At 35.5% G+C, this 26,856-nt stretch overlaps 1 protein-coding gene across 8 annotated transcripts in view; it reads right to left on the reverse strand.

Moving 5' to 3' along the window:
* Positions 1-26,856, reverse strand: part of NFIB (nuclear factor I/B) — a 226,223-nt gene that overhangs the window by 27,866 nt on the left and 171,501 nt on the right. For 3 of the 8 annotated variants that reach the window (XM_012721408.1, XM_004677666.2, XM_004677665.2), the window contains 4 exons: positions 12,913-13,047; positions 9,413-9,597; positions 5,286-5,424; positions 2,187-2,269 (listed from right to left, as the gene is read on the reverse strand). In XM_012721408.1, the coding sequence (XP_012576862.1) occupies positions 2,187-2,269; positions 5,286-5,424; positions 9,413-9,597; positions 12,913-13,047 (542 nt within the window). Of the gene's footprint in view, positions 1-2,186; positions 2,270-5,258; positions 5,425-9,412; positions 9,598-12,912; positions 13,048-26,856 lie in introns of all 8 variants that reach the window. The other 5 variants (XM_012721406.1, XM_004677664.2, XM_004677669.2 and 2 more) reach the window with 3 other exon arrangements.

Genomic DNA, 26,856 nt, shown 5'->3' on the forward strand with positions numbered 1-26,856 from the left:
TATACATTCATTTTTTGTGTCTCAAAATCAGAGCTTATTATGAGTTGGGCATATGAGTTTAGGCTTCTTCAATTGAAAGAGTAGTGGTAACTCATTATATTACAGGAGAAAGTCTCCGTTTGCATGATATTTAAAATTGAACACCACATTTTTAGTCATGAAGCATATAGTCTTTTCACTCAGGGATCAATATACCATATATTCCAAAAATATCAACTGTATCTGACTGAACAAATGATATTTATATGGTAAGTGGTCTTCGCTTCACGCTGTTTATTTAAAAACAAGTGGCAGTCTTTAAAGAAAGCAACTGTAGTTCTGAAACTTTGAGTGTGTGTGTGTGTAATATACATACAATATATATCTTTTCAATTAAAACTTGCTCAGAAGTCTTCATTAAGACTCATTTTCATGATGCTTGCTGTTTTCTTTATCCTATGCCATATAAACTCTCATAACCTACCTGAACAAAACTTTTGTGAGTTTTTGTTGTGTGGTCATAATTACATGAGGCTCTGGTATTAATCACAAGTGATAAATAAAAAATTAGAGTTGCCATAAGTTTTGGGGACGGGGCAGATGGCTTCTAAATATAAGAAACTGGTTGTAATTTCTAAATGTATTTGGGACTAAAGGATTTAAATAATGGAGACACTTTTCTACAAATTTTAAATTAACTAGAAATTAGAGATGTGTCATAAAGATTAATGCAAACCCCATGACAATAATATTGCTGAAAATATGTGGAATAATTTTTAAAAATGAATTTCTAAACCTATAAATCCTACATATATTTTTAAAAGACACAATGAACATACATTTGTCAAAGAGAGCCATATTATAGTAATTATAACACATTTATATTATAGCAATTTTAGAGGTGAAAAAAGCAACATTCCAGAGAATTATGTTGAAAAGCCAATGGCTGGTAAAACCACTAATTATTATTTGGTATTTTCATAACTGTGTACAGATGTTTTCAGTTAGTTCTCACTCTTTTGTTTTGTTTTGTTTGCTTTTTTTAAACCTGGCAAGATGTCAAGTATCTTGAATAAGCCATCATCTTTATGAGTTCTCTGAACCCTGCATGTGGTGACCTTTAATCTATGTAGTCTGCCACCTTGGTCTGCAACTGGGCAGGACTTGAGAATTCCACATGGAGCAGCTAGGATAGGTGCAATAAACATCAGGTAGATGGACATATCCAAAATGACAGAAGTCAGCATGAGTAACTGCACAGGCTTTCTACATGGGTAAAAACTCATACATGCACACATACAACTTCTAAATGAAGGGCGAGTTAGATAACACCAGCTCTTATTTATTAATGCCCATTTTTTTTCATATGTGCTATTTTGCACACTGTTAATTTCAAACTACTCAGCTATCAAAATTTGAAAGCAACAAACATATGCGCCATAAAATATATTTAAATTCTGAAGTGCTTCGAATTACCTCTGCCACCCTATAACTAGAATCATGGGACTTCTGTATTGGTATGGTCCATGCTTTTGACTGTGGCTAATTTGTTTATAAGCCACCATTAATCCTGGCTGTGTATTTTCACAGTTTGGGTAAACACTTCATTTGCATTAAATTTACAGCATTAATGAGATGTGAAATTTAAAATGCTACTTGAAACATAAATGATGTAAGAAAAAAGAACCCAAAAAAAGTGTTTTATCACGTCTGAAATCAGTAAACCAATTTAAACCTATTAAAATAGGAATGATGTGTCGCCTGAGATTTTAGCTTCATAACTCATCTCCTTGAACTAAGATACCAAAATGAGGAGCAAAACATCTGGAAAGCATGCAAGAGCTCAAAAACACAAATTGTGTACTGCTTCTATTCTAATTGGCTTTTAAATCAGTTTTCAATTTTTGTCTTTGGAAGCAACTGGCTAGTAAACTCTAGCCTATAAGGTTGAGGAAAATATTCTAGCATTCATGGATGTTATCCATATATGCTAAAGATGGAAAAGGTCTTGAGCCAACTTAAGAAACCCTATTCAGAGAAGAGAGAAACAAAGGATAAATGAGAAAATATTTGGGAAAATGAAACGATCAGTTTCTTTCTCAGAAGCCCCGTGAGCCCCGGTCTGAGTCCAGATCTGAGAGGCAGCATGGAGAAGAGCGCCAAGGCAAAGCGTGGCTACGCCATCACACCTGGGGAAACTTGCCCACCTGTTGCTGATGTAGGAAGGATGGGTCTCTTGGGCTTAGTCCCACATATCGATTGGCTTGAGATGTGCCTGAGGCTGTGTAGGCTGATTAAGGAAGAACAAAAACAAAGATAAAAATTGTGAACTATCAGAATGAACACCCTGTCCATGTAAAAGAAACCCAAAGAAGTGGGACTTGTAACTAAAAAAAAAAAAAAAAGTGTCTCTATTCTCTTCTTCTTTTTTTTTTTTTGTCTGAGTGAACACTATAGTGATAGAAAAGAAGTATTGGTTGGCCTCAAATCAACTAGCTGTCTCCCCCTCCCCAAAAATCTAGCTGGTGACCCAAAAATCTACCTGGTCTCACACTCACATGTTCTGGTTATATTTCTGCAGGAACACCAACGACCGTTACCTAGAAGGGGGTCTTTTTTAGAAGCACTGATATTGTCTAGTGATAGAATACTCAATGATGGTCTGTGATTCTAAATGTAAAAGCAGACAGAAAGTCTGACAAGAAAAAGTGAAGCTTTTAAAATGGGACTTAATAAACAGATGGGTTTGATATGGGAAGAAAAATGTTGTATTTCAAAGATTTACTGATATTATTAACATAAAGGACAACCTATTTGTGTCAGTATAGAATTAACTAGGTCTGTATTTTGTTTAATGTGAATAGTGACCTGAAGCTTGGTAATGATGCTTTTGGGAAAGAAGTCAAAATCACAAAATGCCATTTTGTTTGTGGTTATTGGGCTAGGAATATAGTTGGTGACTCCTTTAAATACTTTGCCACCAAGCAGTAAGTATATAATGAATAATCCTAAATTAATAAGGTCTCATCTTACATGTAACTTTTCCACAATTTTTTTTGTTTTGTTTTTTGGTACAGAGTAAATTTCCAAAAGGATGATCTCCCTATTCCTAAAGATTTTTGCTTCTTTTCACAAGGAAAAGGCTACTGAATCTTTGCAGTACTAAGCAAGTTCATTGTGCCATGTTGCAATGAGCTAAACTCAATTTTTAATATGTTACATTTCTAGATTTGAAGAGAGCTAAAATGTCTGCCATACAGTCCTCAGATTAATGAGGAATCCAGAAGTGAATTTTTTAAAGGCTTCTTAAAATCAGCATGTTCAGTTCCGCTGGTGCTTTCTAAAGCCACAGAATTATGTTCATTCAAGCCACGAGCAGCCAGTGGGCCCTTCTCACTCTGGAAAGAAGCGTACCGGTGTGGGTCATAGAAGAGGTTTATGCACACAGAGAGGGCACCACCTCAGTCCTACTCTTTCTTTTTACCCACAAGAAAAAGATTTCCTTTGTCTCTGCTTTTTCCTTAACTTTATTCACTTCTCCATTCAATGACTAATTTCTCATTTTTCATGCTTAGGGACCTGAAGCTAGAAATTGGTTTAGAGGAAAGAAAACTGACTCACTGCATTTCTTTGATGAGGTTAGAAAATGCAAGAATGCCGTCATCTGTATATACAATCCAAATATTTCTTTTGACTATTTTATAATTTTACTAGTCAAATCATATCTCCTTTTTTATCAATCTGAATGTAAATATAAAAACAATTTATTAACGAACAGACCAATAGTACTCCTGTAAGTGTGCTGTGACTATTTGGCTCTAATCTTTCCTTGAATCTCATTTCTCAATGTCACTCTAAGAACAGGCATCAGAAGGTTCTGGAATTTGTCTCTGATCATTTACATATAAATAGTCTTTTGACTTCTTAAAAAAATTTCTATTTTTTTTACTTGCTAAATGACTGACTCTGTGTATGCTCAAAGAGGCCAATACACATAATACTCATGGTATTTTCGTGGCTGTAATGCACCTAGCTACCTTTAGAACTAATGAAGTGCTTGTCTTCCTGACATGAATCTCACCCATCTGGGCATTCAGGGAAGTGTTCACTAGTGTAGAACCCTTTACTAATAAGCCATATCTCAGTGTTAATGATTTTGATGGGAATTGTAAGCCAATGTGGATTTATTAGTCTATGGGGCTTCATGAATTTTGAGAAAGAAATATTGAATTCATTGTACAAAGTTATCTGTTTTTCTTATAGGTTTTCTTCCTAGTCTTTTAGAAGCCACACACACACCAAAAAGAAAAAAAATAAAAAACAAACATCTTCCCAATGACTGAGACAGAAAGAGTCAGCAGTGCTTCCAATTGTCTGCTATTCCACATAGGAATTTCCTGAGCATGGGGGATTTACTTGCCCTAGGGAAAGCAGATCATCTATATTTACGATACATGTGTAATTGATAAGAAATATGCTAATTTCTCTTGACTGGAAATGTATCCTTTCCACTTTACCAATATGTGCACACAAGCTTCAGATTTGGGAAGCCAGTAGTCTGAGTGAAGCCAGTTAAAAACCAATTCCGTGTGCATCTCATGTGAAGAAGCAAAGAATCATCTGTGTTAATGACATGTGTTTCCTAAGTTCACTGGCTATATCTCTACCGTTTAAAATATTATGGCCATGTTAAAAAGCACAGTACCTGAGGTACCAGCATAGGTAAAAAAAAAAAAAAAAAAAGTTGCAGACAATGAAAGTACAGGTAGCTTACATGTACCTAAGAACTAAACTTTGAAATGTTCTCATCTGCACTCAACACCAAGTGACTGTTTCTCGCAATGACAACCTAGAGTAATGTAAACATGCAATTATCTTACAGAGGCACTGATTCATTTTGCCTTGTTTAGGGGCTTGATTTCTATAGGAATGCTCCAACAAGTAACAATTATCTAATCTCTCTTGGGTAATATAAAAACCTTGTTATGTTATTCAGTGCATTTTCGATGTATACCTTGAACAAGCAGGCATGACTTCTTTTTATGGTAATTATTTATTCCAATAAGTCCGCTTCTCTCTTTTCAAATATGCTGCACTGACTGATATTTGATAACAGAGAGCGTGTGATAACCAGGCTACACACATGCCTGCTCATTCTACATAAATGAGAAATCTCCATCTGGTTGGGTAGCTGGCAAAGTTGCTGTGTTTTCCACCTTGGATCAGATATCCAATGGTGCCACTGATGGACATTTCTCATTTCCTACAGACATACTTACTGGTTGCTGTAGGTGAAGCTGCCTCACCTTCAGTGGATGTAGTGATGGGTTTAGTATCTGTCATGGTCAGGGTCACAGGTCGCACTGCACTGGGATGGGGAGAGGGTGCCAAGACAGGCGTGAAATGGCCAGGCACTTTCCCTACTACTTGACCACTGCCGTTAGGCTACAAAACAAAAACAGAATGCCGGGTGAAACAATCCAAAAGTCAGTCATCTTGTCCAACAACTCCACGCTGAACACTTGGGCTAGGAGGCTCTGCACCACGTAGAAATGTCACCTGAGCCCTCTCTCGGCTGAGTCAGAGAGGTCAACCTATGGTTAGTAGTAATAAGAAGCAGCAGCAGCAATTAAAAGGAAGTCTTCAGCTTTAAAGCACTTTAGGTAGGTTATTTCTTTTTTTTACAACCCCTGAGAGCCACAGAACAGATCCTTTTACTTAGTAAGCCAGACAACTCAAGTGTAGACTCAAATGCTCAGCCCAAGGCTAAAATGGAGGTCCTTACTGAACTAGTGAGAATTACAACCAGTGCTTCCTTCTTCTCTGCTCTTCATTTTCTACAACGAGTCAGTTTTGGCTTTTACAACACAGTTTGCACCTAAACGATGATATCACTGACACAGGAAGACAAAGTTATCTAGGAGATGAAACACATCAAACTTTATAATTCCCATTATTTACAGTCAAGCTCATTCATCTGCACACAAAATGCTGCTTCTCGCTCACACAGTTACACTCACTCACATCTAGTAGTTTAGATTCTAGGGTGTCCACTCAACTTTTGATAATTTACTAATGCAAACAGAATGAGATTTAGAGTATCTAAAGTTTCAGATCCACCCAATGATATAAAATGCTGAACTAGGTCTGCTCTTACATCCATAAAGAAAGGAGTTCCAAAGTAAATTAAAATGTGCTGAAGTGAAACAGAGGGCAATCAAATATACTTTCGTTATTTGAGTTACTCTTCCATTGTTGGGTGTAGAGAGTTACACAAAACATTTATTGTTGACATTTGTGGGAACTAACTGAGAAAATCCCCTGGGTAATGATAGAAAAAGATATTATTATCTGAGTTTTAGCCCCAGGTACAAAAATAGTATCTGTGTTAGGAGATGAAGTCCTTGCAGAATCTAAAATGTATTATTTTTTAAGTCAAAGAATGGCATTTTTTATAACATTCATGTTGAAATTCTCCAGTGTCGTGTACTTAACAATTTGCTAGCAGGATATTCTCTACAGATATTTGGTCTGCACTGTTAAAAGCAAAATAAAATTAAATTAAAAAGCTATGAAGCAGAATATATATCTAAGTAACTACAAATAAACTAAAAGTAGGCACCCCTTTAAAGAAAAACAACAGCTAGTAACATGTAAATACTGTAACTGAGAGACTTGAACTAAGTCTTTGGTTGGGTTCCTCAGAAGCCACATTATTTATTCCATAAAAAGCATGGACTTCTTGAATATCCTGGCTATTCATCACGAGTAATTTTAAGTAATATCTTTATGTCAGGAAAATTTACCAGAGTTTCCCCCCTACGGAAGCCGATGAGAGAGTTATATCCTTAAACTAATTTTATTTAAAATATTCCATTGAATAGCATGACTGTCTCACTCTAATAGGTGTAGCAGCAATGCAATTAATCTCCAAATTGCTATGGGGGAAGATGAGGCATCTCAGTTGCTTGCCTTAACAGTCAAAATCAGGGCAGAGCTGGAGGATATTGGTAAGGAACAACTGACTCCAGGTGAATGAGAACTCTTTTTTTTTTTCCATTGTCAGAGTTAAAAAGCTGAATAGCAAACATCTTATTTTGAAATGCAAATTAATTCATTTTGAGTTAAACATCAAAGTGGAAGTAATAATTCTACAAAAATAACTCTGCAGCTCTCGGTAAAGACCCATTTTTTCATTCAAGGGGAAAGAGTAGTTTGTTTCGAAGGCAGACCATCAATTTCTGATTATTCGATCATTGCAAAAGACTGCTTTATATGTCTTAACTCAAAAAAGAAGAGCTCATTTTATAGCTGGTGTTCAAAAGCATGTCTGCATAACAATGTCACCAAAACAGATTTACAGTACCTACCTGAGAGCAGGAAATGGAAGAATGACAAGAAAGACAACACTGCTATTACCTTGCTCGTTCTATGACTTCATCTATGAGAACTGAATCGACATGAACCAAAGGACATTTCTCTCATTTAAAAATAGTAAAAATGAGAAAGAAAGCACTCCCGAGCTAATATGGAAAACTTTTCTGAGACTGGGGCCAGAAGAATGGAGAGTTACTTCTTTTTGGTTTTCTACTAGTTCAAATAGACAAAGCAACACTATAAGGCTTCTATCTTTTATGGATGTTAATAGATAAACTGTCATGCTGATGATAGGAAAAGAAAGACCTCTTATCTGAAGATGAAGTTGAACAGTATTAGGAAAGGATTATCCTACTTACTACACTGCTGCTATTATACAAAATCCTGAGAGGGATTTTTTTTTTTTTAATTGAGATGAGAATAAGAAGCTTCTCTTAGACTCTAGATCTTTACCTTGAAAATATGAAGAAAAACTGAAAACAATATAGGCAGATTAGCACCTAATATGCCCTCTTATAAAGAAATTGAAATATACGTAAAACAAGCACTGAATAATTAAAGAAATGCGTAACACTAAGGGCCTGATTTTAATTTGCATAATTTTTCCCCTAACAGTGCCTAATTAAGACATCAGTTAAAAAAAAAAAATCCAATGGAACTCTAAGATTTTCCACACTGAATTAACGTTAAGGACTTTTAATGGATGTCTTAATTAGACTTTGTTATTCATGGAAATTCTACACAAATTAAAATCAGACCTTGTGTGCACTGTTCCCAGCTGAGTTTAGCAAAATGCTCTATGGAACTGAGACTTTGAGTCCATGCTCTGACAGCAAATTTTATTTCTAGGCTGATACCAGTAAAAAGTGATTATTGTTATAGGTCATTAAAAGTACTATACCATTTGAACATTTGCTTGTAAAATACAAACAGTTTAACTTCATATTCAAGTTTAGCCTTATTAGTCACTAAACTAAGATCTAAAAGTACAGGTGATTTTTGAGTAACCTCAATGGTACTGGGTATGTTGTTATTCAAAACAAAACATTCAGAGAGAACCATTTTGCTTCATTTTAACAATTAAATTAAGACCAAGGGGATTTGTTTTTCATGTCTTGGTAAATTCTATATTGGTATGTACATCCTACTGACTGGCATTTTAGTAACTGAGCAGCACTAATGACAGAATGTTTATGAAAGTTCCTCAGAACATTAAAAGTATAAAGGAAGGAGTGGACAGAAACCATGGAGATAAAGCAGGAGCAGAGTCAAATATCAGACTATGAGATTCAAATGACATTTTGGATATGATGATGATGGACAGACTGACAGGCCCACCTTTGGCAGGGTCTGCATACTGAGAAATCTCTCTGCTCGATTGTGGCAAATCCTCTTATTCCAAATCGCTATAAAGTTTAGAGAGCAAGAGAAACCACATGTTTTGGGAGTGAGAAAGGCACATGAGTCACTACACTTACACAATGAATCCCTAAAACCACTGCAAAAGAAAAAAAAAGGCACTTCTGGTAATGTCACTCATTGTTAATGTAGTCATGTCTGTGCAAAGAACATTCAAGTAGTCATCAAACACTGAAGATGTTTACATTGCCAAAGCTTATTTTATACCTAATAGTTGGCCTATACATACAACTCTAAGTTCTTTTGTGTGTGTTTATTTTAGCTCATACCTTGTTCCTGCCTGAAGTAAGCACTTTGTATCTGTGTCAAACCAGGTATTTCAAAGGTGTGAACTCCAGCTCAGAGTTTTTTTGTCAATGTAATTTCTGCATAAACTTTCTCTTCAGTCAATGAAAATCCAAAGACAGCAAACCAAAAATATCTTCACAAATGTGCCCCTCTGGGGCAACACACTTCCTACCTGTCATTCAGCCACCTTAAAATAAAAACTTACTGAGTCACCAAGAAACTTCCTGGAGATGAATTTCACAAGGTTGATGTTCTGCCAGACATATTGTCTGAGTAAGTTTCAGGCCTTACAGTTAGACCTGTTCCATCTCCCTTATATTCTAAGCTTATTTTCTCTCTCATTTTTTACCTGGCTGGTTTGCGGACTGGATGGGTCATAAGAAGGTACATAGTTCTTCAGAGTATCCTGAGGATTCAGGTGAGGAGGATATCTGATTGTTGGATGAGAAAAGTAACTCGATGGGGCTGGAGGAAGAATAGCTTGTGTTGGAAATGGCAACGGTGAGGGTGGAGGTGGAGTTCGAGTTGAGATGACTGCAGAAGATAGAAAAGAAAAGATTGACTTGTCAGTGGTTTTCCTCACTCGTTTGTTCCAATCAGAAGAACGCTTGAAATTCCTATCTCTTGGCTTTCTCCCTGTGATTTAACCAAACCCTCTTAAACCAATTCATATTCAACAGTATGGCTAACTAAGTATATGGCCACAATCTCTACTTTAGGAATGTTTTCTAGCTCTAGTGATGATTTTATAAGTTTCCCTTTATAGGTGAAGCTAATACCCGATTAAGCATTTCTCTAACCAAAGTTATTTACCATCAGAACACATTCTTTAATTAAAAAAAATCTTTGTTTTTTTAAGAACAGAACAAGTCACAGAATTAATTAGAGGGCAGCAGACACTCAACGTTTCTATCAAAATTCAGAAGAGAAGTATAATCCAATTTTAAATAAATATTTTCCTATATATTTTAACTGATGATTGGTTAGAAAGGGTGTTAATAATTAGGAGGCAATTATGTCTGAAGTAATTACCTGGCTATTGTATAAATGCTTATACAATAAGCATTTGAAAATGTTCCCTTTGAAATAAAAAAAAAAAAGAAAATGTTCCCTTTGAAATAAAAAAAAAATTTACAGCTATCTTTCTTCCTACTTTAACTTTTACTACATGTAGCTTTTTAAAAAAAATATTATTAAGATTAATAATAAAACCTACAGGAACGTAGATTTAAACTTTCATATACGCATAGTAGTTTGTCTATATATCACATTTTATAAAAAGAAAAAATATACGAAACTTAATGCAATGTGGACTTGTTTAATTGTACTGTAACTTTTCAACATTAGTATGATCGCAACATATTGTCTGGCTTTTCAAATGTATTTCTTAAGTTTGAAAAATGGGAAAAGTATAATTCCATGATCTCTATCACTATAATGTTGAGGGAAATAATCACGTAAGTACAAATTAAGACTACCAATTAGTATATGCAGAAGTAAGGACAAAATGTCTGTTTCTATTTATTATTTGTCATAAATAATAGGAAATTACAAATGATAAATATTTTGTTTTATGAGATTACTTAGAAAATAATATGAAAAAAATAAATCCTTCCCATGACGTATAAATGAAAATCATCTGGAATGACTTTAGCTCCAACTTTGCTATTATGTGTATAAAGAAGAGAACTTTTAAAGGGACGTTACTTATCTCCCCTGCCCCCCTGAGAAAGCTTTTTCAGAGGATACAAGAAATTAAGAATGTTCATCAAAATATCACAAATTCCTTTTTCAGGTCACAACTTTGCTCCCAAGTGCCCAGAGTACACAGACTCCTCTGGATTGCTGTTACCATGCAGATTGCTGGGCCTAACCACAGACCTACTGGATAAGGGCCTGCAAGAGCTGAGGCCCCAGGCAATGGGTTTTAAACAAGTGCCTTGTGGACTCTTCTCTCATACTCACATTGAGTTTCCTCTATCAAGGGCATGTGTTTTACACAACACATATATTCCTTAAAACAAACCATTACTGAAATATGACTTTATTTAAGAAATACACTTGAATGTATAACTTAAGAGAATACAAACACCTACATTAAATAGGGCATCTTTTAACCCAGTTTCAAAGTGCTCTCAATCTCAGCTCAATCCATTCATTTCTGCACACTCACCCTGGGATGAGAGAGCTCCATTGTGGGTTCCAGAATAAAATCCCAACAATTACCCAGGTATAGCTGTTTAAGTGCATTAGAAACCAGTACTATCTCACGTCTTTAGCCTCATCTCTGGCCACTCCCTCTTGGCAGGCTGTTCTCAGGCCACATGAAAGTTGTGTGGATCTTTGGATGCACACCTGTGGCAGTTCTTTGCTGCGTGACTGCCACTGCAGTCATTCATGCTGTTCGTTCTGCAGGAAACATCTTTGTTCCTGGCCTGTTTTCCTTCTTATGGTATATTCAACCATTAAATTTTAGTTCGGAACACATCTCCTCTGGGAATCTAGTCTTCCTCCAAGCTAGGTGAAATGCCTATTCGATGACTAGATCCCTGGCTCTCCGCTGTACTACAAACTCTTTAAGGACAAAATCTATCACTTGTAACCAAGGTAGCTACCACAGAGCCTAACGCAATACACACTGAAACAAATAGCTGGTGAAGGACCAGGCAGAAGGCTTACACAAGCTTATTATGTTTCCTATTTAAAATGTACTATTTAATTTTTCCCAAATTTTAGTAGCATGGATATCTTAATCAGGAATCATAAGAAATGAATGATCTGACTTTCATGCTAATTTAGCCTAACTAGTCAACATTATAAATATATGCATCAACTGACTTTTTAGCTATCTTTGCAGTATATCCAACACCTGTAAAAATCCTTTTATATATTTGATTTGTGTATCCTCATAACTTTATAATTTCCTTAATGATAGCAATAAAGGCTATGCACATTTTTAAGTATAGTGACACTAGATATCACCATATAATTACAGACCAAAGATAGGGACTTCACTTTTAACAAATGGTACATCCCCTTAATAAGGTTTGCAAACCAGATTTGGTTTATTAGCAAGATAAGGAATTGCCTAACTATACATTTAAAGTAGAGAAAGAATCACTATCAACGTATTTATATATAATTTTCTCCACCTAAAATTAAGTCTCTTTAGGACTTAAAACTAACAGTAGAAAATATATAATATGATGTATTGCTTATCTATCATCTTTAATTTGTGAAGATTATTTGATATTATGCCTTGATGAGCAAATATGAAATACTGGATTTTTTCCTATCTAAATTAAGATATTATATAATAGCAAGTATTTAATATATTAATTAATATCAAGTATTTGTCCATGGGAAAGATTTGGGCAAATATCGGGCTGTCAGAAAAGTCACAAATTACTTTTCCTGTTTTTCAAGCAAAAATGCATCATGACTTTTCACACAACCCAGTAAAACAATTGTCAAAGTAAACATCTATTTTACTTTTTGGATCCATTTCACTCCCAAATAGGTAGTTAAATATTGATTTTTTTTTTCTAACTAGAAAATAGTAGCTATGGGAACAGTGTCTGCATATCATAATATCTTGAGATTATAATCTTGAGATTATAATCTTTCCAAAAAGGTAATTAAAATATATGTACATGGGTGCCATTAAATTTCATGACTCTGAACATCTCTTATATTTTGTTACGAAAAACATGTGATCCGATTGTGACCTCTCTTTTCTATAAGAAAACATGGTCTCCGGAGTTTTAATCATAAGCGTGGTCTCTACCCCTAAGGGTGTGGACTAGGTAAATGAGAGAAGACTTCTCCACTATGCCTGAATTTCCTCACCACTGTGTGCAACTCCAGGTATTCCGGGATGGTGGTGCTGGGGGAAAGTGCTCAATCTTGGAGAAGAATCCTGTGGAGATGTAGAGCTGAACAATGGCTTTTCAGGCTTCTTCATAGTAGTCGGAGAAGACATATCTATAGTAGAAAAGGGAAAAACTTAAACTTGATAACTTTCCTAAGCCAGAAGCTTCAATTAACATAGACTATTTCATTTTCCAATATTTTATTATTTTTGTACTTTAGTTCTTTTCCATAAAATCAGTTATGTTGAAACAAATGACAGAAACAATCTACTGATATTAACCCAAGACTTTATTAAAATTACCAGAATTATGCCTATTGCTATATAAATCTTAACCTTCTAGGAAAACCCAGCATTGCATTTCCTTGACCTGTTGGTTCACATCAAGATTTTCATGTACCTAATACATTCCATTCTTAGCATTATGAGATTCAGGGGGCTGTCTTTTGACTCAGTGTGGAGAAGAGAAAAACCTGACATAAATGTGACAACAACTTCTGGATATGCTGGTAAGTATAGCATTGATTTAACATCTTTTATGGAAAATGCCTTACTTATTTAGCAAAGAAAACACATTCTTTAAATTACTCATTCTGCAAGTATTTATTGGTTCCTCTACTTGCCAGGTAAATAGTGAGGATGTTAAGATAATGAAAATTAATTGCGGCTGGAGGGACTGTCACTGACGGTGAAGAAGAAAATAATAAGAAAATGGTTGTCAGCAGTGGAGAGGGAGGAAGTGTGTTAGACCAAAGGTGTGGCATGTGCTGTGCCTTCTCCATTCTTACTGCGTGAAGACAGTGACCACCTCTGCACCCCAATCCAGGTGGAAGAAGATGACAGAGTGGTATCATGTATAAAATGTGGATGAAATGACATCCCCAGAGAGATAAAATATTCTCAACAAGGGGTCATATAACCTGTAAGTAGTATTAAGTAACTTGTGGAGTGACGAAGTGTAGAGATGAGGAAGGAACGTGAGCAGCGGGAAGGACCTACAGGCTTCATGTGTAGCTGTCTGAAAGCTAACCCAGACGACAGCACAAAATCTGTGGGTGACATATGATCACATTTACAGCTTAGAGCAGAAAATCTACAGAGTATGAATTAGTTGAAATGGAGACAGGAGTTGTCATGCGTACTACTTAAGAAGACAGATTAATTAATACAATCTTTTCATAAATATGTATTGAACACCTAATTTATGATGGACACTGCACTAGTTGTTGGGGATACAATGGTGAACTAGATTTGGTTTCAGCCTCTATAAAGCTTAAAATCTAGTGGGGAGACACAGATAAGGAAAAATCAATTACAAAACTACCGAAAGTGGCAAGATGGGAGTAGTTACAAATTCCCTCATTCCTTCTTTCCATAAATATTTATTACTGCCAAAAGATAGATCATGAGCACTTGAAACTTGCAGAGATAAGGTTAGTGCAACACTTAGTTAAACAGCATCACTGAATCCATATAATAACTGAGGTAGAGGTTACATCTTGGGTGACTGGGATAGTGTACCATGCAATTAGTCTGAACAGGGAAGCTGAGAAGAAACTGGTTGGTAGGAGAGATGGGCCCTGTTTTAAATACTTGAGTAATACTTATTTTTAGGGAGGCTTATAAATGTTCATTAAGATATTCTAAAAAATCACATGATATATAAAGCTTATATTTTCATTAGCAAGTATTTCAAATATAGACACAAGTAGAAGATTAATGGATTTCCATGTACTCATCATCACCTTGCTTCATCAATTATCTACTCACAGCCAATCTTTTTTTTAGATTATTTATGTATGCATACAAGAACAGGGGCAAAAGCAGCCAGAGGTGTGGGGGTGGTTGAGAAGATTCACCAAAGACAGAGTGGGGAGCAGAACAGGCAGACTGACTGAAATATACTACTGATGGGAGCAGTGGGCAGACAGGAAAAGTCTGCGGTGCCATGTGGCTCAACCTCCTGGGTAGGGATCGAACTGGGTGTGTAAAGGCTATGGATAGCGTCATAGTGCTGTGCTTTAACCTGTTGTGCCACCAGGGAGGGCCCTCACAGCCAATCTTACTCCATCATTACTTCATCTACATTCTCTCACTATATTATTTGAAGCAAATTCCAACAAATTGCAGATCTTACTTACCAATATTATAGTTTGTATTTCTAAAATTAAAAACTATTAAAGAAAAAAATCTCCAAAACTTTCTCAGACATAAAAGTGTACTTAGGCCCTCCCTGGTGGCGCAGCGGGTTAAAGCACAGCACAAAGAAACTTAAACCACTTCTGCATGAGTTCAATTCCCACCTGCCCCGGAGGTGACCACATGGTGTGGCAGACCTCTCCTGACACGCCCGCTGCTCCCCTCAGCAGTGTACTTCGTTGATCTGCCTGTTCTGCTCCCCACTCTGTCCCTGGTGAATCCTCTCACCCTCTGCATCTCTGACCTGTACCCCAATTCTGTACAAATAAATAAATAAATTAAAAAAAAAAGTGTACTTTAAATTAAGAATTTCTTGGATACAAGAATGCTTCATGGTGCTGTACTATAAGAACTACTCATCTTTATATGTTATAATTTAAAATATTACCTAAGCTCTGGTAGAGAAATCAAATAAAATTAAGTATGTTTACAGCATGCTGGCATTTAGAGAATGGACATGCTACTGTAAAGACTGTAGATATCACATTCTATAAAAATGGCAGGTGTATTTGTAGCCATAAGTGCAATTCTGTGATGAACTGGCTGTCACTAAACAGAAATTTAATGAACCATTTCCTTATATTTTTCTCCAAAAGGGGGAAAAAAACACAAAACAAAATGTTAATAAGACCATACAATTAGTGCTGCCACAAAAAAAGAGAAATTTTAAACCATGGTTTGGAGAATGTTCATTTCAACTTATTTACATTCAAAATATCAAAAATACTGTTCAATCTCACTTCAAAGTAATATGATTTAAAAGTTAATTGTACAAATATAGGTTTTTTGATTGCTAAAAGTTTATAATCAATTGTTAGTTTGAAAGACCCCTATGTCATCTTTCACTTTACAAATAATGAAATAAGTTTCTAATCCAATTTTTTAATTAAAAATTAAATACTAAATACTAAAAGAAAAACGGATGGGGAAGGGTGAAGTGAGATGGGTAAAGGAAGCCATTGTATGTTGCTGGATGGAAACTGGATGTTCAGTGGTGACATAAAGTAACATATACAGATGTCAAAGTATTTGATGCTATACATCAAAAAACTGCCATAATATGAAACAATGTAATGTGCATTATAAACCGAAATTAAAAAAAAAAAAAAAGGAAAAGGTTGGTGACTTTCTGTTGACACTTCTATGATTCATCTGTACTTAAATAAAAATTTCCAAAAAATTAAATTCTGAAAATGTTTCTAATGAGTTCATTGTATAAAGTATGTATATTTATCATTGTAAAACAATTAAAAATATGAGCGTAAAGTCTCACACTATTAAGTTACTGCCAACCAATGCAGCACAAGTTTGATCTCCTATCAAAAGGTGACCCCCGGGCCCTCCCTGGTGGCGCTGCGGGTTAGGACACAGCCCTGCAAGCTAGCCGCAGCTACATCAGTGTGAGTTCGATCCCCAGCCTGGGAGGTGATCCGCATGGCATGGCAGACCTCTCCTGACCCACCCACTGCTCCCCTCAGCAGTGTACTTCATCAGTCTGGCTGTTCTGCTCCCCACTCTGTCTTTGGTGAAGTCTCTCGCTGCCCCCTGAACCTCTGGCTTGTACCCCAGTTCTATATGAATAAATAAACAAATCTTAAAAAAAAAAAAAGGTATATTCAAAAGGTGACCCACATGACCAGCAGGTTCTCACCTGCTGCTCCCCTCAGCAGTGTATTTCAGTCAATTCACTTGTTCTGCACCCTACTCTTCTCTGGTGAATCTCACCCCCTGCACCTCTGTATGCATATATAAATAAATCTTTCAAAAAATATGACCAGATCTTGGAAAACAGAATGAATATCATTCTAGTTATGTTAGTTCTGTAACATAACTAGGTTTTGGAACTACTGGAACTATTTTAGAATCTTCATTAAATACAGCCATATTCTATAGTCTCTTTTTGTAAAAAGTTAATAGAGCAAAGGTGTTTGTATAGCAGGTCAAGAATACAAGTGATTATGTAATTTCTTAAAAATGAAATCTCTGCATTTTCTTGCTCAAAATGTTACACTTGCCTTTACTGGATAACTGGTATAGTAGCATTTTGCTTTCTGAGCCCTTTAGACATAATTATGATAACTTCATATTCAGAATAGACATAGGCCAACATTGCACACACAGAATAAAACTGACTCCATTCAGGCTGCAAAAGGGACCACAACTATCTCCTTTTATAAAAGATCAAAATGAAATACAGTAGTATGGTAAAGATAAGAATAGGAAGGTCCACTGACCATACTGCAACCATTTTCTTCAGAAACAAGTAAATAATGATAATGTTAGAAAGTAGGCTTAAGTTTTTGTTTTCCCATTAAGTGGAACTAATTTGGGGCCTGTTAATCAATAAAGACATACTGGTGCACAGCCTTTGCAAGGCACAATGTGAATCCCCCTCAATGAAATATTCTCTTGGGAATGATGAGGGACTAAAAATGAAATATGAAATATCTGGGAGAAGTAAGGATAGATTTTCCAGCTAATATGTTTTAATCATGAATCAAATTAGCTTTGTTTGAATTTGAATTTTATTTTGAAAGTCTTCAGTCTAATATACCTCTTGCCAAACTGAAAAATGGTATCATTTTTATATTTAATGCATTCATATGCTACAGGAAAGAAAAAAAGTTTGAGGAATGATTATTAAGGAGAGTTGATTTTAAATGACCTTTATGTCCAAAAAAAACAAATGTCATGCTTTGCACAAACTATTGTCCCTCAAGCAGGAAGAATAATACATGAAAAGATTAAGTTGAAATAAGTTAAATAATAATAAAGCTGAATAGTATATAATAATATATAAATATATAAGTTGCACACATAATAATGCACAAGCTGAATCATACATAAAACAGAGAAGTTGAAGAGAGAAGCAAGATGAGAAGAGAAGGATTAGTTGGCGTTTCTACTGGGCAAAGGAAGCAGCCGTTGCTGGCTGATGAGATGGCAAAAGCCAGTGAAGACCTGACATCTAAATTTGATAAGAAGGTTAAGTGAATGGATTTCAGAATAGCAAACTTTGGAACACCTCACCCCCCGCCCTGTTCTCACAGTGTCCCTCTGCCCTTTACACTTGCAGTATCTAGATGAAGTAAGAAGTGCCTTCTAATCTCCTTCTAATCACTGCTCTTTATAAAAATGATAGATGGAGGCCCTCCCTGGTGGCGCAGTGGGTTAAAGCACCACAGTAAGAAGCTAAAAAGCCACTTCTGATGAGTTCAATTCCCGCCTGCCCCAGAGGTGACCACATGGCGTGGCAGACCTCTCCTGACCCGCTCGCTGCTCCCCTCAGCAGTGTACTTCGTTGATCTGCCAGTTCTGCTCCCCACTCTGTCTCTGGTGAAGCCTCTCACCGCCCCTGAGCCTCTGGACTGTACCCCAGTTCTATATACACAAATAAATAAATCTTTAAAAAAAAAAAAGATAGGTGGAATCATCTTCAAACAGGATCTTTGTCATATTAAGTGAGTTGCAGTATCGCATTTTGTATGAATTTTTTTTTTTTTTACCATTTCATTTTATTTAAACTGAAACTAATTAGCTTAAGACCTCCTCAGGCAAATGGGGGCCGAGAGATCTCTAACATTGTGTCTTTCTTTACATATGACATTCCCTTGGACTAGAAAACTATGTCTTCCTATACTTTACTACATCTGGATATCTGATGCATTGAGCAGCTTGACCATTTTTCTATTTAACACCACCTGTGACCTTTGGAGAGATAGAGTCCATTAAATATTGTCGTGATTGTGTCTTGTATTACTTGATAGTTTTTTCATTATTCTATATTAGTAGTAGTAATAGTCCTATGTTCTATCATAGTGTGTTTTCTAAAGGTTGACTGGTGACTGACTTCTTGTGAAAAAATATTTTATCAGAAATGCAAAAACATGCAGACACTGAAGAAACATGCTACTAGGGAAGAGAACTTTTAAAAATCTAAGACTGAAAGAAGTCAGTGCATGCACTGTCTGGGCAGTTTATTTTAGAATCACTTGTGTGTGAAAGCTGTATGTTATAATGATAGCTAGCAGTGTAGGATGAACACAGTAACTATAACCAAGATATCCTAAAATGCATGTTGCATGAATAAATATAATCAAAAGAAAAGTTACTGAAGAGAGAAAAAAATTAGTCACTGGATTTCTTAAAAAAGTGTGAGAAACTTAGGCAAGGCATAAAGTTCACAGTGCTAAACTAGGCCAAATGCTTACAATTCACCAGAGAAGACAGACATTAAATTCAAAACCTTACTAAATAATTGCAATTATGATAATAGATTAGAAAAAGTTGCTTCTTGATGACAGAGAATTGGAGCTCAATGTTTTCTTAAAGAAAGATTCACGTTGATGGTGTCACTCTCCAGTGTCCATGATTGGACAATTAGCATTAGTTTTACAAACCAACTGTGTAGTTAAATACAAAATAAAAGGTCATCAGGTAGGAAGGGTTCAAATAGGCTACTCCTTAAGTTGGTTCATTTAAACTCAAGCATATCTTTACACAATCATTTTGCAAAATCAAGTCATCACATCATTTCTACTAGGTACACTTTAATTTTTTTTTGGCACCGTGACATCTATATATCCTAAACCCTGACATGTCGTTCATTTCAGAGCATCACTTCAAAGAGATAAAGGCACAAGCAAATAAAGAGTTAGATCAACTCATCTCCCAACAAGGTAATTTCATCTACAAAGGAAGAGCATTGCTGTGAAACACAGCGTATGCACTCAACTCGTCGGCAGCTTGCACAAATGGTGCTCCAGATGTATATCTGTTCAAGTCAGCCCAAGGCAACAATTTTGATCAATTCTAATGTGATAAAATGCTGCAGGGAAAGTGTGCAGAAACGTGTTTACGTCAGCCCTTAATTAAACTGTTGTTCACTTCCAAAGAACCTTAGGAAACACTAATGAGACATGAGTTTGGGCAATTTCTTCATCAAAGCGAAGACCCTTTCCTCAGTCTGTAGCAGCCTGTCATCTAAGTCGCTCCCGGGATAAATGTCACATGGCACTCCAATCAGTTAGCCACCTGTTAGGAGAACTTCACTGAAGTCAACTAGTGAGCTAGGGCAAGCTCAAACAGCCACCTTAACACCTGCCTGTCTGGGACACCTGCTCCTTTTTCGCATATAGTAGAGCAATATGTTAGTTTTTCCAATATGTTTGAGTGATTAAGGTTACAAATCATATTTCTATTGACTATGTGGAAAACACAGCGTTTTCTTTTCTTTTTCTTTTTCTTTTTTTTTTTTTAAAAAAAGCTTATTCTTTTCCCCTATAATCACACTATGGTTCACAACTATTTCAAATCAATTATGGGAGAGAATTTACAGTTTCTGGAAGATAGTATTTTCAGCACGGCATAACACTAAGTTAAAAAGCATTAACTGTGCCATTCCTGTGATTTAGAAAAACACAGTTATGCCTAATTAGCAAAGAAAAAAATCACCTCAAAATCTGTAAAAAAATCCAATCCTTGTGTATATTCCTAGATTATCATTCTTATTGGCATGCTACTTATAAACCAGTCTATAAAAACCCTGCAAGTACAAGTCACCACTTGCTGATGTCTCTTAATTTCTAGAATTTAACATGAAGGTATGCTTTATTACTATGTGCTTAAAAAGCTATAATCATTGTTAAAAATATCTTCTTTATTTTTTACATTATCAAGCTGCTGAACAGATGTTGCAAGATTTTTTTTTTTCCTGCAGAAGAATACTTGAGGTGCAGTGCAAACAGCAGGGAAACTTCTGTTAAATTTGACCCTTTGGTATCAGCATGAACAGAACAAACAAGGAAAGTGCCTACGCAGGAGCAGCACGTAGTTTAGAGCAGCCCATTCACTGGGATTTGACAAGATTATATTAACAAGTCTGACAAAGTTAATATTACTCATAGTTCTCCAGATTTCTTTCCTTTACTTCTTCTTCTTCTTTTACACAGGCTTTTGACTTCTACATTTTATTTTTTTTTTAAATAGAGTTTTCACAACCCTTGAACAATGGCTTTTTCTTCAGAAACCAAACACACTGTTGTATAAAGGCAAAGGTAGTTGCACTTCAAGAACTTCCCTGAAACTTAAGCAGCACTAAACAAAGAGTAAAACATGACCTTCTGCTAAACTGAGGACTTTCTGCTTCCCATTAAAATACTGGGAGGAAACTGGAAGACAACATGAAAAAGGAAATGAAAATCTGAATAAAATCATAATGCTATTTATAATGAATGAAAGGCTCCCAATCTAATGGGAGACAAGCTGAGGAGCTAAAAATCTGAAACTTTCACTTCAGCCATAAATCCAGTCAGTCCTGAGGCCGACTTGGGCTCTGTGCCCAGAGGACTAGGAGAAGCCTAGGAAGAGGCCCCCTTGGTAGACTAATAGAGATCAAGACTTCTTTCTCTCCCTCTCTTTTCTCCTTGGTATAAATTGTGTTGAAGAGAAAAAAGTTTTGAGATTTCTTAGAATTGTAGAAATAGTTTGTAAAATACTCTAATTTTAAAAAATAAATTTATTTATGCATACAAGAACTGAGGTGTAGGTCAAAGGTATGGAGGTAAGAGGATTCACCAGAAACAGAGTGGGAAGCAGAACAGTCAGATCCACCAAAACACACTGCTGAGGGGAGCAGCAGAAGAGACAGGAGAGGTCCACTGGGCCATGTAGGTGCACTCCTTGGCCAGAGATCAAACTCATGCCACATTAGCTATGGATATCTTCATAGTCCTGCTCTTTAACCCCTTGAGCCACCAGGGAGGCCCAAAATACTGTAATTATTAAGAGGATAACAGCCCAAATCTCTGATGTACTGATTCTTCTCAGTTACCCAGTGAAAAAGGACTCTGATGATCTTCCTTATTTGAATTATCCCTACATGTAACAGACTGAGGTTGATGAAGTGCCCTGAGCTTTCTTGAAGAGAAAGAAAGGAGAAAGACCTTCTGTGGGCTCTGCCTTTCCTTGAAAGTTTTGTATGACCTCTGAGGTGCCCTTTCTATGTTCCTACTTTCATCACAATAAAATGGCATGATACCAGCTCATGGGGGAGAGGCAAGAAGGTGTGATTTGATCCTAATGGTTTCAACAAAATATAAGTGACTACATAGGTATACAGGTAGATTGACAAGGCCACAGAGACACTGTTATTTAAACATATTCTAGGGGGCCTCCCTGGTGGCACAGCGGGTTAAAGCACTGCACTTAGAAACTAAAGTCACTTCAGCATGAGTTTGATCCCTGCCCTGGAGGTGATCCATGTGGCGTGGCAGACCTCTCCTGACCCGCCTGTTGTTCCCCTCAACAGTATACTTCACCAGTTGGCCTGTTCTGGGCCCCCACTCTGTCTCTGGTGAATCCTCTCAACTCCCCCCCCCACCCCGGCCACTGTACCTCTAGCCTGTACCCCAGTTCTGTATGTATACATAAATATTTAAAAATATTATAGGGTTCATGTATCATTACTGTCAAGCATGTGCAGTACTTAGTATCATGGATATGACAAAGGAGCTCAAGAAACTACTCAGCTATAATTAGTGGAAATGTAAAAGTACCTTTCAGGATTCCATGCCAATATTTATCAAAAACCTTAGAAATGGACATAACATCAACCCAGTAATTCTACAGTATGGCTCTATCTAGTTCTTTAACAAAAGTTCATAAGCAGATCTAGTTGGTAACTTGAAGGCAGCTAGTTTTCAAGGTCCTGAGAACAATGAAGAGAACTAGATACAAATGAAGTCATCATAGTTAAGCAGCAACTTGCCTGCTATCATGTACACTGCATCTTTAGTTATTATATCAAAATACAGACACTTCTTAAACATAAAGGAGTAAAGTAGACATCTGAAAATGTATATATAACTCAGTGATTAACAAAAGGTGAAAGAGGGACCTCCTTGGTGGTGCAAGGAGTTAAAATGCAGCACAATGAGGATATCTGCAGACACTGCAGCATGAATTCAATCCCTGGCCAGGAAGGTGACCTACATGTCACAGCAGACCTTGCCTGTCTCCCCTGCTGCTCCCCTCAGCAGTGTATTTCAGTCAATCTGCCTGTTTTGTTCCCCACTCTGTCTCTGGTGAATCCTCTCACCTCCTGCACTTCTGGCCTCTACCTCAGTTCTTGTATGCAAAAACAAATACATCTTAAAATATATACATGAAAATTTAAAAAGATGAAAGCGTACCTTTTGGGGCAAAATGATCTTGAGGTAATCATGCTGAATGAATTGTTAGAAAATAAAAGTAACTGGTTTGTCGTCCTATTTTGTGACATATAAGTAACCAAAGAGAAAAAACCAGCAAATAAAAAGGGATAATTCTTAGACTCTATGAATAATACACTGATAGCTAAAGGGGAAGGAAAAAGTAATAGAAGGGTTGTGGCACTGGAGGCTTGGTGGAGGGTAAGTGAGGGACCTTCACACACGGAGGTGTGAAGTTGTACCTCCAAAATTATACAGTTAGTAAAACAGAAGCAAGTCAATAAGACTTTTTAAAAAGATATAATTTTCAAACACAAAAATTAAAATAAATAATTTTGTTGTAGTCATTATAAATGGAAATTACATGACATGCCATAGGCCAATTTTATAGATAAAAGAACAAAAACATTCACAAAACAACATACATCATGAAAGCCCATTGTGTACAAAAATGCACACTGAACTACAATACACTGAAAATACATAGAAGACAATATAGAAAATAGACTGGCATCTAATATAGTAAAATATTAACAGGAGTTATTTCTATGCAATAAAGTTACAGGTAACTTTACTTTTCTTATATATTTGATAATTTGGTTTTCCAATCCCCTAAATTACTTTTATAATAAAAAATTGTGAAATGCATATTTTTGAAGAAAAAGATATTGCCTGTAGCTCCAGAATATTATAAATACTTCCCAATTATGTATGGCTAATATTCAATCTTGTTACTGTGCCAGACATTACATTTAAGAAGCAAATGTCTCATATTGGTTTAGATACCGGATGTGGCAAAAATATAAAATGAAATACTTAATTTGCCATGTAATCAGTTAAAGGAAAAACAATGTATTCTGGGGAGTACAAATGAAGACAAGAGAATAGCTAAGTATCTGTTTCTAAGGACTGTAGATTATAAAATGTGTGTAAGTCCTTCCCACACTCTCCAAGTTAACAAAAAGGTCTGAATGTTATGACAAGACATATGGACTTAATCCCACTACAGTAGTTTGATGATGGTGCCAGATGATCTAAAAAATAATTAGCTACCATGTTAAGAAAGAATATCTTTAACATATATTGATATATATCTTATATATAAGATACAGATACCTGCCATAAATACATAAAGCTATGTCACATCTACATATAATCATACTTTTACATTTATCACATTCTAAAATAACTCTGGAAAATGAGAAATTAAAATTTCATCTCAGTTAGATTTCTCAACCTTTTCTTAAATGAAGTCAGTTATTTATTAAAGGAGAAAATATGACGGTCTAATTTTAAATAAATGAAAACTCTTACTTTAATCATTGAGTTATTTAATCTCAACTACACTTGTTTTAAGTTGTGTCCTTGAGCAACTTAAAACATTTGTGATAGTTTAAGTATCTTTATATATTTGAACCCAAACACGGTAAGTCATGTTACTACAAGTCTCCGTTTATCACAACTTTATTTAAAAAAAAAAAATGTCTTTAGGCTACACCTACGCCCAATACAAAGTTAAAGCTCAAATCCCTTTGAAGCTCACAAACACCTTCTTAAGACAGTAAAAAAAAAAATCCTTTGAATAATGAAGAACCGTCCTAACAGAGTGAATACTAAATAAATGAAAGCTGCTTTTAAAAACACTTCAAAATGCTTTTGTCCATTAAGCAGTTTCACTTTAACAGACAGGCAATGATAAAGTGTCTTGAGTAATGTCAGAAAACCTAATCTGTAAAGAAGAAAAACACCAAACAATTATGCAGGATTTGGAGTGTATTTTAGTTGCTTATTAAATATTGGCATAGGTAAATAGCTGTTCTTCCCCCTTTGCCTCTGGGGAAAAACCTCTTGGCTATAGAAGCTTATTAGTGTTAAGCATCTGAGAGCCATGGAATATAAAATAAAATCAATACCGTAACCTTAACTGTAAAAGTCAGAAAGATACTGGAAGAGTTCTAATTTAACAAGATTATAGATGAGTTTTTATTACAGATGAGTTTTTAAAGGAGAAGATTTGGGGAAAAGCCATGCATTTAGAAACATTTATGCTACAAGACAGCTCAAGGTTTCTGTTGTTACTAATGCTGTTATTATCCCCACTGGTAATGGTTAGGGTTGATATAACTGATACGTCACTTTAGTGGATTTACAGGAAAAGTCCTAGAAATGATCTGGAACTTATTTCAAATAAAATCATTAAACTGAGGTAGTAAACTAATTGCTTAGGAACAATTATGATTTGATGTGGTTAGTGTGATAGAGGAAAAAAAAAATCATGAAAATTTTAAGGTTGTCAGTTCAGCAGTTCAATGCAAATATGATTACTCTGCACAATGTTCCATTTCTCTTAATGGAAAAGTAGTCAAAACTGGTATAAATTGTAGTGTTTAAGTTCAACCTAAATCTATATTTTTCCTCTAACAAATGTAAATGGAGAAAAAAAGAACATTCTGTCAATGAAATTACTATGATGGCATATTTATTATCCTAATGGTTTTAGAAATCACTTGAAATTGATCAGTAACAAAACCTCTATTTAGTAATGGACCAATTACATTTGTGAGATAATGTCAATGAAACAGAATATTGTCACAGGATAATGGTCTCCTATTGCTACATCCCTAGTCATTTAGAGAAAATAAATGTTGCCGTCTGGCTGAGTCATTTATTTTCAAAGTAGGAGACACTGATCCCATAACAAGGTTCTGTTATAATAACTCAATCTCTATCAATCATTTATTGTACCAGAATGGCACAAAACAAGACATAGTTTTCTAAGCATACCTCAGGTATAAAGCAGAATACATGTTATCTCCAAACACATAAACAGCCCAATTAATGTTATTCAAAGAGTGTGTTTCAATAATATTTTAAAAATCATTTAAGAAAAAACAATTTCTGAATTTTCAAAAAAAATCATATTAATGACAGTTTAATGCTCACATCTTAAAGATCTACAAATTCTTGACTCCAATTTGTTTACAATTTAGAGTGTTTGAACATGAAGAAAACTTTACTATCCATCGTTATAGTTTCACAAGTAAGATAATTCAGATTCCTGAAATTAAGTGATTTGCCAAAGGCTATACAGGTATTTAGTTTCCTCTAAATTTGAAATCGACATCACAGTGCTCTGAGGCCTAAAGCAAAAGATTTTTTTTTAGTTTTTCTATATAGCTAGAACCACCCCCACACACTTCCACAGAAGAATATGTGAGTTTTCACGTGTCTGGAAGAAATATCATAATTAAAAGTTTTGAACTAAAAATAATTTGGACATATGAGTGCTTTTGATAGATAAATGTGGAAAGGAGTGAGTTTCTACTGAATGTTTAAGCATGATTTTAAAATCTGCACAGAAAGTTGTCAAAGGTAGAATCATACATGAATCTCATTGTACCAGTACCAACTTTTAACTATTACCAGTATTTTTTCTAGTCTTATTGAATTTTACATATTCCAAATTGCTGAATTATTTTCAATACCATACATGTTATTTTACTTATAAATATT

The sequence above is a fragment of the Condylura cristata genome, unplaced genomic scaffold, assembly GCF_000260355.1.
Source record: "Condylura cristata isolate star-nosed mole 26May11 unplaced genomic scaffold, ConCri1.0 scaffold00006, whole genome shotgun sequence".
NCBI lineage: Eukaryota > Metazoa > Chordata > Mammalia > Eulipotyphla > Talpidae > Condylura > Condylura cristata.